The following is a 14706-nucleotide window of genomic DNA, read 5'->3' on the forward strand; positions in this document are numbered from 1 at the left end:
AAGTAGATTTCAATTAATTTTAATAAATATAATTGAAAATTTTTATTAAAAAATAATAGATAATTCACTATCACAATTTTACAATCATACCTATTTATGAAAGATTGTGATAGAATTTTAATTTGTCTTAATATAAATCAACAGTCCTGATCTCTTGGACCCCTGTAGTCCAAGAGATTTATGGTCACTCACCGTTGGATGTAAATTCAACGGTTCACTCATTTATGATTTGAATCGGGTAATAATCATTTATATATATCATTTTGAACCATTGGATTAATATCCAACGGTGAGTGACCACAATCTCTTGGACTCCTGTGGTCCAAGAGATCGGGACTGAATAAATCAAATTACAATAGGCAAGAGAAGTAAAAGTTATCTTTGATATGAGATCGTTTCTTATGAGATCGTTTCTTATAAATCAAATTACAATACGAAATACAAACCTCCTGTAATTATCTTATTTGATATGAGATCGTTTCTTATGCATCATTCAGTACAGTATACACTGATTGAGGATTTTGATCTCATCTCTATTAATAGAGCACTGGACTCTTTTCTTTGCTTTATTTCGACACTAGAACATTTTCCCGATAGCATCGCTCGGGGGAACAGATTCCTGGACATCCATCCGACGCCAATTTCCCAACGATGGAGCCATCTGCTCTACCTTGTCAAACAACCCAAGTAACCCACCTGTGTGTATGAAGAGGATCTTTCTTCCTTCCCACTTCTTTGTATTCTCAGCCATGTCTTTCAACATTCCATAAGCAGCTTTGCCACTAAAAAAGGAATGACATCATAAATCAGTGATCCCATTATTCGGCAGAAGAGTAAAGCCACAGAGAGAGAGAGAGAGAGTTCCAGATCATACTTCAGGATTAACTATGAATAATTTAACCATTTATCCTCCTAAAGGGAAGTGATGGCACAAAGATGCAAACATAAACAAAGAGTTGTGGAAATAAAACAGAACCTGTAAACTGGATCCAGGACAACCCCAGTGGTCGCAGCAATCTCCGTGACAAACTTAAGCTCCTCAGACGTGTTCATTGCATAGCCCAGACCTCTGGCCTGTCAAACCACAATACATTTACTTCCTTTTTTGGTGTTTACAATATATAATTACTTACAATTGGTCAGCATATACATTGTGTGTAAAACTATATGCACATCATCTCATAATGGTAACATATAAATAGTTACAATTTACAACCCATGATTTTCCAATCTAGGATTTCATTTTTCTGTAGAGCATGCACATGTACAACTTGTATAGTTTAGGCAAACTACTGTAAGATCAACCTTAAAAGAACATGTAGTACGAAGCAACATAAATCATGTGTTCAATGCTAACAATATCTAATCTGCTTTGACCCTCACATTTTGAATGTTAACAATATCACGTGAATCAACGCCTGCCTCAAGTCCATCAAGTAGGCTTTGAGCATAGTCGTAGAAGTAATCAGGGTCATCACAGACAGAAAAGGCACGGACCTGCAGAGCAAAAGGAACAAATAATTACATGACATGTCAAGAGCAGCAAATTAATTATCTACAGAAAGGAATCCAATGACATACTTTTGCCTTCAACGAACTCAGCCAAGAGCCCAATCCCAAACCAGAAATTGTACCCCCACTGGAAATCGATTACATGAAAACATTACAGATGGAAGTAATAATAATAATCACGATCACCATAAACTTATTCTATTATGTTACAGTATTATACTCGTTGTAAACATGTAAGATATAATTCATTTTTCATTTGTAGATTATAGAAAAGTTTGGTTTCGTGAAGGAAAAAAAATTTGCTAATACGAGAGAGAGAGAGAGAGAGAGAGAGAATGTAACTTTAGCTCTGAATTCTTAATCAATATTCAGACACAGAAATTCAAAAAATAAAATAATAGTGAAGTCCAAAACTTCTCACAACAAAAGGAAAGTGAGAGCTGTCAAATACGAAAACAAGGCTGAGTGGACAAAAAAACAAATGGTTTCAATTCATTGATCCTACTGTCTCGTATCAAAACTGACTAGAAATTGACAATTCCATATCTCCAGATCCATACATAAAGGATATGAAAAAATCTGTAACATATGGCAGGCATGCAGGACTTGTTATATCAACTCAAAATAAGATGGCATAGAAAAGCACCTGCCACAAGCAACAACAATATCATCAAACTTTACTTTGTCGGTCCCCCTCTGAAGCTGCTCCTCAATCTCTCGAATTGCTTCAATATACCCCCTGAATGTTAAATTTTTTTTTTACGCAAATGTGATAATATCAACAAAAAAGAAATGGAAGCCATCATAATCAACTTTGAACAGGAAGCTGAAACCTCAAAACCCTCACCCCTCCCTTCACCCTTCTCATTTTGAAGACACCAACCATTAGGTTTATACCATATGACACGAGTTATGATGGATTAAACTGAAGAACAGGTACCAGATACCACATTTCCAATACAGATTAGAGCTTTAAAAAGTCAAGAAAACTAGAAAACTTTGGGTTGGAAAACTGGAAATACTTCTCATTTCCACTGTGAAGCAAAGAAATTGCATCAAATTCTAGGAACCCAAAATGAATACCTAAAAAATATATGGCAGATAGAAAGGAGATAGTGGGAAAAATACAGCAGTTAAAGTGTACAGAAACAAATTATTATTAAACGGACAGTTTATGCACAATTCAATCGAAGGCAAACCCAATCTCACCAGGTTCCTAGGGAGTTTGATCCACCAACAGGAATAACATATGGCCTTCTTCCTTCTTTTAGCAGTCTTTCCTTTAAAATATTAGTTAGAGCCTGAGACCAAATTGAATATAAGAACCCAAATCACTAGAGATTTAGCAAAGGTAATCTATAAATTCATTAGTATCAGAAATGCATGTTCTCGACCCAAAAAAAAAAAAATGCATGTTGGTAGAACAGTAAGATAGTTGGCTGTATGGTTTTTTTCCCCTATCTGTTGAGACACTGTCCATTTAAACCAAAAATATCACTTGATATGCAGTTTATAAAAAATGCATCTTACAAGAATTACTTAGCCAGAGATCGGTGTTTCAACTTCAGACTTCAACCAGAGACAGTAACATTGCTAAAAAGACTAAAGGAGGAACATTCAATAAGCTATAAGAAAATGTGTGTTTAATTATATATTACTTGATAAACATTAAAAAATACATGGTTAATTCAAAGGAAAAGCAAAACTAACACACCCCACTGCCGAATTTTGCATACTCTTCTTTTGAAATTAGTTCAACATGAGCTCCAACTAGACGTTCAACAAGGAGATTGCCTGTCAGTCCAGGATCTTGGTCCACGCGAACCTGCAGTGCATCACGAGGCATTAAGCAAAGAGATGGGGAAAAAAGTGCTAAAACTGAGATATGGAAATTCACCTTAGAGGTACGTAGAATGAGATAACAGTCAAGATTGAGATACTTGGCAGCCACTGCAGTTGCACGACAGTGGTTACTTTGGATGCCCCCTATCGTTATGATACAGTCAGCACCCTTTGCTACGGCATCCGCCATCAAGAATTCCAATTTTCTTACTTTGTTACCACTCAGTTGCATTCCTGAAAGATCATCACGCTAGATATTTGCACATATTTCTGTCAGTGTAAACCAGGAAAGTGAAAACACAAAACCAAAGCAACAATTCAACGACTTAAAGCTTATTGAAGGTTTAAAAAAGAGAAACTGCATACGAAATTTTACTACTTTACATTTAAAGGTCTCAACTTTTGATTAAGTGGAAGTTTCAGAATTGATCAGTCTATAAGGGGACTCAACAAGGAACAGACAGTCCACAATACCAAACATTTGACAAAACCCAAATGGGATTTTTGGGATTTTTGGGATTTTTCTATATGAAAGCAAATATAAGTGAGAAGAAAGAGAAAACATAAGAGAAAAATGAGAGAAAAGAAATACCTTCAACCAGACTTCAGTATTGGTGGGCAAATTAGGAAGATTCCATTTGTGAATTGGAGTTGGAAGCTAACAAGTGATTAGCTGATCAATACAAACAGAAACCATAATCATGTAGAAAAATTGAAGAAGAGGAAGGTTAGAATTTGATCGTACGTGTCCGAGAGAGAAGATATGAGAAGGGATGGGGTTGATATGGGATGCCCAGGAAGGAGGAGTGTAGGCCTTCTTTGTCAGGAAGTCCAACCCCACCGCCCTCATATGGGAACTGTTGGTGTTGGCCTCCGCTTCCATTGTGCGAGTCTGATGAGACTGAAACAGTCTGAGAATGTCGAGGCGTTTGTGATTGTGTACGTTGTGTTGGGTGATGACGGTGGTGACTTTGTTAATCGGAGGAATGGGGAAGCTGCGATTGCACAACATCTTTCATTTCATTCGTGCTATCTGCTCTCTTTTTCTGACGGAATTTTTGTCGTCTTTTGAGTTTTTTCTTTTCTTTTCCATCTGCTTTCGACCAAAAACATGAGTAAAAGATTCTCTTTTTGTTTTTTTGTCGATCACATGAGTAAAACAGAAGGTAAATTTTCTTGCCGCCAAGTGGTCTGTTAACCACTGAAACATAGCATCAGGTCTTTTCAAAGAGGCCCATTGATACAAAGAAAAAGAGCTCACCATGGTATGTGAATTTTCAAGACTCTTCATCAACTCAAATTTCAATCACCAATGTTAAAGCATCAGGTCTTTATATATATTTATGACCCAAAAAGGAAGAAGTTTTATATATATTTTTTGATAAAATACACAAATGTATGTTTTAAATGTATAAGAAAAAAAAGATAAAGTTTGCTGTTTAAGTAGTCATAATTATAGACTCCAAATATGGAGGCTGGTGGCTGGCCTCCATCTCCAATTTTATTCTATGGGCACTAAAAGTCCGGTTTTTTAAGCATATCATTTGGAAAAGTGTGTACTTTCAACGTGTTAGGCTATGGTGCCTCTAGTATTTTTTATTTTTTATCATTTGGGAAAATAAGTTATTTTAGCTGTTGCTATACACTCTTGTTTTTCTAAACCTCACAGCTAAATTTGGGGAGCTTTTTCTGCGATCTTTTAAAAAAATTAGATAATTTTTCGGTGATTTTGATTTTTGGGTTCTTGTCAAATTTAGTACTAGATTCCTAATCAACGATTCAAGTTTGTCAATTCCATTTTTTGAATTATCTTTGTAGGGAAATTTTCAGGGTGCTCAAGGAGCAAAAAATAACCATGCAGGCTATTTCCCTTCTTTCTTTTGGTTCCCGGAATTTTGTTGGATAAATTTAGCTGGGTTTTGTTAGTTGGTAATTTAGGTTTCTGTCTAAATTTGATAAGTGGGTTTCTTTTGACTGGTAGATAGAATTTTAGTCTGAGGATTGTGAGCAAGCCATTGTAGTTTCTATTTTCTCTGGTTTCTTTCTTTTATGTATCTTTGTATTTGTGCTTTAAATTTCGATCCTTTTGTTTAAACGGGCACTTGTAGCAGTGGTGAATGTGACCTATGTTTGGTTGTCAGCTTGTATGTTATGAACCAATGCCTTCTACTTGTTTGATGATCAAAGGGAATCAACGTCTGTTCTTGTTTGGACCTTCATCTTCAACAGCTTGAGGTACTTTGCCTTCTTCGTTAATGTTCTTATCCGTAGAGTATGAATATTTGGAAGAGTATGAATTATACTTTCATTTCCGGATTTCCTGATTTGAAATTATTTGTCAAAGTTCAAATAAGGTTTGCCCTTTACGTGATTATCAACCTTCCTTATATTTGATTCGACTGGATTGATACACTTACTAATGCATTGTTTTTCCTATGGTAGTGTTGTGTTAGTTTTGTGTTAAGAGTATTATTGTAGACAAATGGAACTCGTAACCAGAACCAAACCCAACCAAAAGAGAACCAGGATGATCGGCAAAATTTATCCTGTATTTCTGTTGATAGGGTGAAGTGTTTAAATCTTGAATACATTAAAACCTTTTTGTATCAGACCATCATTAACTGTTTTATATTGTGTGCTAATGATATGGACAGGCACTGTAAAAGATGCATTGTGCCCTTCAAAGAACTAACAGTGATATCCAGAAAAATTCAGACACTCGAAGATATTCCTTATCAAAGAAAGAGCAAAAGAGTTTCAGAACATCTTTAGATGTAATATATATATATATATATATATATATATATATATGTCTATTTTGCAAAATAATTTGATATACTTCACTTTTCTGCTATGAATTGAATTTGATTATCTGACTAGTTTTCTCTGGATTACTACCATTTTCAGGATTGTGAAGTGCCTTATGTCACAGGGAGGAACTCTGATCGTAGGTAATAATGTTGTTTCAATTGTCATTGCCTAATTGATTGCTTCTCACAGCTCTATGGTGAAACTAATCCAATAGATTTAGTTCACGTGTTTTCTGTCTTCTGATTAATTGTTAAGTACGTATGTTTATGCCACTGTTTCTTCGATGGTTTTGCATATTTCTCAATCATCATATCTCGATTACACTATATAGGCTTGTTGGCTATGCGTAATGCATGTGTACATCTAATACATAATACGTGGGCACATGTATACATGGTCCCTATCTTTTGCTGTAATTACTGAGATTTTGCATTAGCACTTCCTTCCAGATAGGATTTTGTTTAATCTGCATAATGAGATTTTGCATGCATGATGAGAGTGCTACTGTACTAGTTACCATTAAAGTAGAGTATGGGCCAGTGTTTTGGTATGGCAGGTAGAATCATCTGATCTATTATTGTTCATTGACAAGCTGAGTTGATTGATGGGAGCGTCAAGGAAATGACTGTCTATTCATCACTTATTTTAACTTCTCAGGTGTCCTATCCTTTCAGTGCTTTTCCGCGAACCTGACAGACATTGGAGAACTGTGGCACTGCCGCCGCTATGTCCTGACAATATAAATCACTTGGTATCTGGTACTCTGGTCAATATGGATGCTCTGCATCTGGTTTACCCACCACCAATTAATCCATTCAAGGTTAATCGGCAAAAGGTGCAGAAACGGCCTCCTCTTGATTTTACTTATTCTGTCAAGTCATTTACAGGTAGAAGGTTCACTGGTTCAGCTGTGCACCACCAATCTCGAAATAAGACTTTGGCAAATAAAGCTACTAAATGGAATGAACTTTCCAGGAAATCTTTCCATAATGGCTGCAGTGATTCCTCAAGTACCATCCCAAATGGTTCTAACTCTATTAATTCCTCAACTATGAGCATTGGTAATAAAAAAATAAACAGCATTGCAAAAAGAAGTTCCAGAAAGAAGAGTAGAAAGAAGGGAAAACAGAGCACGAAGGTGTCTAATGAACCGGAAGTGTTGTCTGAGGAATATGCCAATGGAAGTTCAGCTTCTGAACCCTGTGGTAACAATGATGGGGACGGACAAGTGTCGTCTTCAACTGCAACAGAAATTTCATTGCCAGATAGTGGCCCCAAGAATTCTGAAACACCAAACACGTGCACCTCTTCCAGTGATGAGGTTGGTATTCCTTCTATTGGCAATTTTGAAAATCAGCTTCTACTTAAAGACTGTGGATTTCCCATCTTTGATGAGGTGGACGGTATTCATACACAGGTGAGCTGTTACAGTGATATGTATACCAAAGGTTACTCTGATATGCATGACTCCTTCGTTTTGGATTCAATGTCAATTGGTTCAAACAGTGGTGATAGTATTAATGCTGGTCATGATGAAAAACTCGCTGAGAAGGAAATTTTCAAGATAGATATTTCTAAACCTCCAGGTTTGAGTTCTGGGAAGGGACGTTTTTCTTGTCAAAGATTTTTAAATGATGTTGTAGACAATTATGATCACACTGAGGAAGCAAGGCATGGTATTCAGGGTTGTCGCAGTAATGACATGCAATTGGTTGTGCCTAACAAGAGAAGTAAACAAAACAAAGTAGCACCGCGAACTGCAAATGTCTCTAAATTTGGAAGTAATGGAAATCTGCATATTCGTATAGGAAAGGAAAACAATCATTCTGTCTGGCAAAAGGTCCAGAGGAATGATTCCAGTGACTGCACTGGTGAGTTGAAAAAAGCAAGTTCTGTTTACTCACGGCTTGATGTCCCTTTGAGAGAGGCTCCCTTGCTTAAAAAAACCTCTAACGTTGCTGATGTAAATGCCTTTTCGAAGAGTGAGGATAAAAAGCAGCAAAAAGATAAGGTCTCTAAGAAATTAAAAAGAAAAACCGGGCCATCTTTGAAACAAGAATACAATTTTTATTCCAGAAAGGGTTCGCATGCCAGCATTGCTGGCTTAGATGGTTGTGCGAAGGCCAGGATGGATCAGAATGATATATTGGATATCTCTTCTCAGTTGAAGGATAAGAAATCCTTAAGTCTTGTTTCGAGATCTTGTTCTCCGCCTAGCTGTCCAAGGGGTGGATATCAGAGCAGCAAAGTAGAATGCATGACGTCTGAATCAGTTCACAACATGAAACTTTGTCAAAATGAAATGGATCATTTTGAAAGTGTCTGTGTAGGAAACAAGAATAGCTCAGTGCAAAGAAAATGGGATTCCTTGAGTGAATCAAATTTGCTTCAGGTGCAGTCTCCAGTCTACCTTCCTCATTTACTTTGTAACGCAACAAGTCAAGAAGTACAGAAAGAAGTTTCTCTTGCAGAAAGCAGCAGGCAAAACTCTAGTAGTTCTGGATCTCTTAAACACAAGTGGATGCCGATTGGGTCGAAGAATCCTGGGTTGACAAGCTCTACTAGATCTGGCAGTTCATCTCTTGAACATTCTGATGAGGCTGCTTCTAAGAGATGGGCTCTTAAAGACACTGCTAAAGGGAATGTGGTGTCCAATACTCAAAATCTAGTTTCTAAAGTTGCAGTAGGGTGCACAGGTCAGAATTCTGAAGACGTAACCTGTTCTTCTGATGCAATTGATGGAAGGCTTTCAAAATCAAGCACAATTGAAGATCTGGCCAATAAGAAGCATGATGTAGCGAACTGCATCAATGATTCTGCAGTATCCAAAGATCTCAATGTATTTGAAGCAGAGTCAAACAGAATACTACAAGCAGTGAATAATGCTTGTAGGGCACAATTGGCATCCGAAGCTGTTCAAATGGCCACTGGCCGTCCAATTGCTGAATTTGAACGACTTCTTTATTATTCCTCCCCTGTTATCCATCAATCGCCCAATTCTATAAGTTGTCATACTTGCTGCTCAAGGAACCAGGTGGATCAGGTTGGTGGTGTGTCATTGTGCAGACATGAGACACCTCACATCACTTTAGGATGCCTATGGCAGTGGTATGAGAAATATGGTAGTTATGGGCTGGAAATAAGGGCAGAGGAATTTGGAAATTCAGAGAGGTTGGGTGCTGATCATTTTGCATTTCGTGCTTATTTTGTCCCCTATTTGTCAGGAATTCAGCTTTTCAGGAACGGTAGAAGTACTGATTCTGTAGATATTAACAATAGGCTTCATAGTTCTCAGGAGTTAAGCACATGCAGGATCAGTAAGACACCCAAAAAATCCTCTAGCATTGGTAGTCTTCCAATATTTTCAGTACTTTTTCCTCACCCTGATCACAAGGAACATGCAGTAACCCCACCACTTGTAAATCAATTGTGTATTTCAGAACAATCTTCAGCTTCTGCCAAAGATGTATCTGCTCAATTAGCTGACACAACAGGGTCCAGTGATTTAGAGCTACTATTTGAATATTTTGAATCAGAACAACCTCAGGAGAGACGACCTTTATATGACAAGTAAGTATCCTTTTATGCTTTTTACTTTATGTATTTTCAGATGATCTTATCCTGTTTCCCTCCCTTTCAGGATGAAGGAGCTTGTTAGAGGTGATGGACTGTCACATTCCAAAGTATATGGAGATCCAACTAAACTAGACTCTATAAATCTAAATGACCTGCATCCCAGATCCTGGTTAGTAATCAAACTGGTTTCAGACTCTTTAAAAAAGTGAATTAGTGTGTTTTGCAGACATTAATACAATTGACACTGAGTGGATTCTAAATAGTAGGTAACTTTCAAGTGTCATCTGGTTTTCAGGTACTCGGTGGCATGGTATCCTATTTACAGGATACCTGATGGCAACTTCCGTGCGGCATTTCTAACTTACCATTCACTTGGTCATTTGGTCCATAGACATGCCAAATTTGAGTCTCGTAATGTGGACTCTTGTATAGTATCTCCAGTTGTAGGTCTTCGAAGTTACAATGCTCAGGTAGTCATGACTAACAGTGCATAGCATAGCTTTGGCATGCAGTTAATGCATGGTGTAAGATCTGTGTAGCTTATTAATCAATATATACTGTGTCACTTGAACAGGATGAATGCTGGTTCCAGTTAAGGCCCTCTACACTAAGGCAGACAACAGTAACACCGGGCTTAAACCCTTGTGGAGTACTAGAAGAGCGTTTGAGGACACTTGAGGAGACAGCATCTCTTATGGCAAGAGCTGTTGTGAACAAAGGAAGTATGACATCTGTAAACAGGCATCCGGACTATGAATTCTTCCTCTCCAGGCGACGCTGGTGACTGCTCAGAATCTTAATTAAATCATTTTAACAACTCATCGAGTAGTTTTTAATTCCACATTGAGCTTTGCTACATTCAGATAGCATCCAACCTCGGATGAGAGAGAGGAGTGACCAACTTCCCCGCTTCCACCCCCTTTTTCTTTGCATCTTTACCTATGCATGGAAGTGGTTCCATATGTATAGAGCTTCTCTGTTTCTTTTTGTTTTGTTTGGTTACACAAATGTATATATAATGCTTTTCCTTGTATTTGTTTCGAAAATTGGAATATATAATATATGTAGACCGAGCTGTTGGAAGGCTAAAATCAAGCCAAAGTTGATTCAATTAAATTTTAAGAATAGCTTTCATTTTACTGCGGAGTGCTTGTTTCTTTTAATCCAAGTGATGTAGAGTTTTAATAGGACCATCCTTTTAACTAATGAAGGACACATGAGGAAGTTAACCAGCTTGCAAGCTAGCTACAACTGCATCTTTTGATTCAAGTCAAGTAAGAGGCATCGAGATAGAACGCACATAACAGTACTATATCAATATCAATTAATACTCAAAACATGCCACTGAAGGGCTAGGATTACAAGATTGCATAAGCAAACTATATTATTTCATTAATAACGTTCGCTAGATTTAGATTATAATTTGTGTGGAGCTTAGAGAAAATTCATATTGGCCACCTTAAATCCACGCATATTAGTGCCCTTCCTTGGCCTTTTGTTATGAATAATCTGATCATTAATTGTTGTTGTACCAGAACTGTTTCTGAAGATACTCAACCTCCTTGTCGTCGATCTGGAATGCCTTGGCTAGAACATCAGGGTTGATAGGAGGGTTTGACCCGAACACTGCATTGGCTATGGTGATAACTCCTGGGTTCTGGCTGCTCAGACCTGCAACGGCTAAAGCGTTGACGTGTCCCACGTTGAGCTGGAAGTGAATGAGACCAACTGGGAACACAAACACATCTCCCTTGTTCAACACCTTGGTGAACAGCCGATTGTTGTCGCCATTGGATGTGACGAAGCCAACATAGAGTGTGCCTTCCAAGACTATGAGAAATTCTGTGCCGCGTGGGTGGGTGTGAGGAGGGTTGAGGCCGTTTGGTGCAAAGTCAATGCGAGCCAAGGATATGCCAAGAGTGTTAAGTCCAGCTATTTGCTCCACATTCGCCGGTGTCACGAATGAACCAACTGGATTTGATGTGTTTCCAGGAATTCTGAGCCCGGAGAAGAAAAAATCATTTGCTGTCACAAGCTTCGGGTCCTTGCAGAATTTCCCATTCACAAACACTGTTTGTATAAACAAAATTAAACAAAACACCAACAAACAAAAGTTAACCAATCTTTAAATTTCACTAAAACCCTATATATGCATATATACTATTGAGGGATTGTACATATGGATGATGAGCCATGCAAAAACATATAATTAACAGAAAAACAATATATTTTACTACTAATTAATTTATACGAATTACAATATGAAAATAATGTAGTGCATGCATATGCATATACATACCAGCAGATTCGGTGTTATTAATTGCTACGCAGAAGTCCTGCAGAGGACTGGGGTCTGAGGCAGATACAAGGAAGGTGGCCAATGCCAATGTGGCAACAATAGATAGTTGGAAATGAACACCTTTCATCATCGTTCGTACTCGTACTTAACTAGGTTGCCCCTCTCCTCTATATCTCTCTCTCTCAATCTTAGAATATATATTTTGTGTAGAAGAAGAGTTGCTTTGAAAATCCTGCATGGGACACTTGCTATTTATAGATTACAGAAACTCATGAACTGGTCTTGGATTTTCCCTGTGGATCGAAGCAGGTATAGACTTTATATTATATTTTGAAGCAGGTAAAGACTTGGTTCATTACCATGTGTATATATGTAATATGGATGAGTCTCTCTCTCTTTAGATTTTTCATAGAAAATTAATTATTAATGTAGTAATTTGTTTGCACTTTTGCATGCATATAAGATCAAGGAAATCAATTGTATTGAAACTTTTTATTCGTAGGTGTACTTTTCAGTAACTAAATCGATCTCAATTAATTAAAGGTACGTAGCTGGAAAAGAAAAACTAATTATCAATTAAGGCCGATCAACCATTGACGGTGACCAAGCAAATTTGTGCTCTTTGAATTAATTAGCAGTTGAAATTAGAAGCTACCTGTGATTGAATTTTCAGGAGCCTAATTTGACTCAGTCCCACTTTGTTAGTTTCAATATCTTGCTTGAAAAGAAATAAAAGTGTAGAATATATACATACAGAAATTCTCCTATGCAAATGTCCAAACGATATTACCTTCTGGATGCAATGTATTTTCTATACCTTCATGCTTTTCTCTTTATGTTAGTATGAAAATTGTATTGTCATTTCCTAGACTCTAGCATAGGTTGGGAATTAGTGTGTGAACTTGTTTTACTAGAAGCTTTGGCGCAACACATTCATTCTGGATCTTTGAAGTATGACGTGATCGATATGAGAAACTGAGTTCAGGTAAATCATGACATAATCATGCATTCATTATAGGATTCCTAGTTGGAGCTATTTTTCAATCAAGTATTTTCATGTTAATCCTATTTTTATTAGGATTAGATTTTTTATCTTGAGATTACCTTCCATAGTTAAACTCTATTTTGATTTAAGTTAAAATATTATATTGATACCTAATTGGTCTCTTTGATAAAGATTGTTATCTTGTATAAACAATCCTTGCATAAGTACGTTGTTCATCCTATGCCCACTTTGAATGCCATCAAATAGTCATAGTTGAATAGGTTTAGTGGGTGTTCATATTGCATCAGGTTTAGGAGTCTTAATTGAAGTGGGTTTGGCACTTGTGGGATGCCATCTGACTAGGCATAGGAAACCTTGAATAAAAGGAGGATGCCTCTCCTTGGTTGCGGGTGCTTTTGATATTTTGTGTGGAGCATATAGAATTCTAAGGAAAAAGCTGCTGTGCATTTATTTGATATAAATCATCAAGTGTTTAATGTTTACTTGGTGATTTATCAAACACTTTAATCATTCATATTGCATTCATATGCATGTCGGTGACTCATATAGTAGAGAGCACCAAGATCGTTGTGGCGGTCTTTCCCCGGTGAGCTTGAATCGATCGTGACCAGTATCGGATTCAACATAAGAAGAGTTGAAAGAACTCCGGCGAGCTTGAAGCAATCGTGACCAGTATTGCGTTCAACATAAGGAGTGTCGAAGATCATCCCGTGACAGAAGTTGAGTTACTGAGAAGTCGGTAAACATTATCTAGAATGAGTCTAGGATAAGTGTGTGAGTACTTCTTGTAATCATCGTTCTATAGTGGATTTGAGTTGGACTGAGGAGTCCCGTGGATTTTCCCCAGATGTGGGGTTTTACCACATAAAATAATTCTCTGCGTGTTCGTTTATTTTAAGCTTTGCACATCTCAGGATTGATAACTCATATCAATCCTGCTTCAAAGGTTGATCATTATTTATTGCAAAAAATTCGAATTAGCTTGTTTAACATTCTCCAAGCATATATAGATATCCTACAGGTATTCTCACTTTATTTACAATAATATTAACTTGCGAACATCCAAATAAGAGAATAATTATATATATATATATATATATATATATTTGTTTATATAATCAGAAAGATGAAGAGGAAGAAGGAGGTGTACCAAAAAGAAAGAGAGTTGTTAAAGGAGGCTAATGAGATAGCGATTATTAAAATATCTCATTGAAGTATTCCAAGAGAAGAGATTATATATCTCATCATTCTCTTATTAACATTAATGTTGACAATCTGCGTGGGTAAGTATAAAGTATAAACAGCCCGCAAAAATCTCCTGTTCCATCTGCACCATAGAATATTAGAAAGTAGGGGCCAAGACTTTTCTTTTTGTAGCTTTCTTCTTCTTCTTTTTTTCCTAATTAACATTTTATCTTGTAATTAAGTCAGAGGTAGTCTGGTGGTGGGGTGGTAATTAATTATAATATGGATCAAGGACAGAAGGAAGGCTAGTGATGTTTGATAAATTGGGTTAAAGGAACAAACTTTGGGCCAAACCAAGATGGGTTTAATAAGTGTCCAATGCAGCCCACCAAGTGTCTCTGCTGGACACCCACCCACCAACGATATGCTTAAATTTGGATTCCATTTAAGCATTGATTAGTAGTAATGAATTCCA

The 14706-nt window shown here is 37.0% G+C and overlaps 3 protein-coding genes across 5 annotated transcripts; 1 reads left to right on the plus strand and 2 right to left on the minus strand.

The window, feature by feature from the left end:
- Positions 1–365: 365 nt before the first annotated feature.
- On the minus strand, positions 366–4600 carry LOC117628184 (bifunctional D-cysteine desulfhydrase/1-aminocyclopropane-1-carboxylate deaminase, mitochondrial). The gene is made up of 10 exons (XM_034360569.1): positions 4100–4600; positions 3947–4012; positions 3410–3604; positions 3227–3337; positions 2722–2813; positions 2159–2251; positions 1582–1639; positions 1384–1497; positions 977–1074; positions 366–782 (listed from the first exon to the last, which is right to left on the minus strand). Exons 1-10 carry the CDS (start codon positions 4364–4366, stop codon positions 578–580), a joined length of 1299 nt encoding a protein of 432 aa, XP_034216460.1. The 5' UTR covers positions 4367–4600; the 3' UTR covers positions 366–577.
- Positions 4601–4817: 217 nt separating this feature from the next.
- LOC117627887 lies at positions 4818–10831 on the plus strand. 3 transcript variants are annotated; one of them, XM_034360163.1, is made up of 8 exons: positions 4818–5589; positions 6009–6128; positions 6262–6305; positions 6823–9512; positions 9606–9735; positions 9806–9910; positions 10037–10211; positions 10316–10831. In XM_034360163.1, the coding sequence occupies exons 2-8, from the start codon at positions 6021–6023 to the stop codon at positions 10523–10525; spliced, it is 3462 nt and encodes a 1153-aa protein (XP_034216054.1). In that variant the 5' UTR covers positions 4818–5589; positions 6009–6020; the 3' UTR covers positions 10526–10831. The 3 variants fall into 3 exon arrangements, with proteins under 3 accessions (XP_034216054.1, XP_034216055.1, XP_034216053.1); XM_034360164.1 differs by having other exon boundaries at positions 6823–7486; positions 7583–9735; XM_034360162.1 differs by having other exon boundaries at positions 6823–9735.
- A 426-nt stretch (positions 10832–11257) lies between these two features.
- Positions 11258–12167, minus strand: LOC117627432 (germin-like protein subfamily 1 member 20). The gene is made up of 2 exons (XM_034359539.1): positions 12041–12167; positions 11258–11811 (listed from the first exon to the last, which is right to left on the minus strand). The coding sequence occupies exons 1-2, from the start codon at positions 12165–12167 to the stop codon at positions 11258–11260; spliced, it is 681 nt and encodes a 226-aa protein (XP_034215430.1).
- Between the last annotated feature and the right edge of the window lie 2539 nt (positions 12168–14706).

The sequence above is a fragment of the Prunus dulcis genome, chromosome 5, assembly GCF_902201215.1.
Source record: "Prunus dulcis chromosome 5, ALMONDv2, whole genome shotgun sequence".
In the NCBI taxonomy this organism is placed as follows: domain Eukaryota; kingdom Viridiplantae; phylum Streptophyta; class Magnoliopsida; order Rosales; family Rosaceae; genus Prunus; species Prunus dulcis.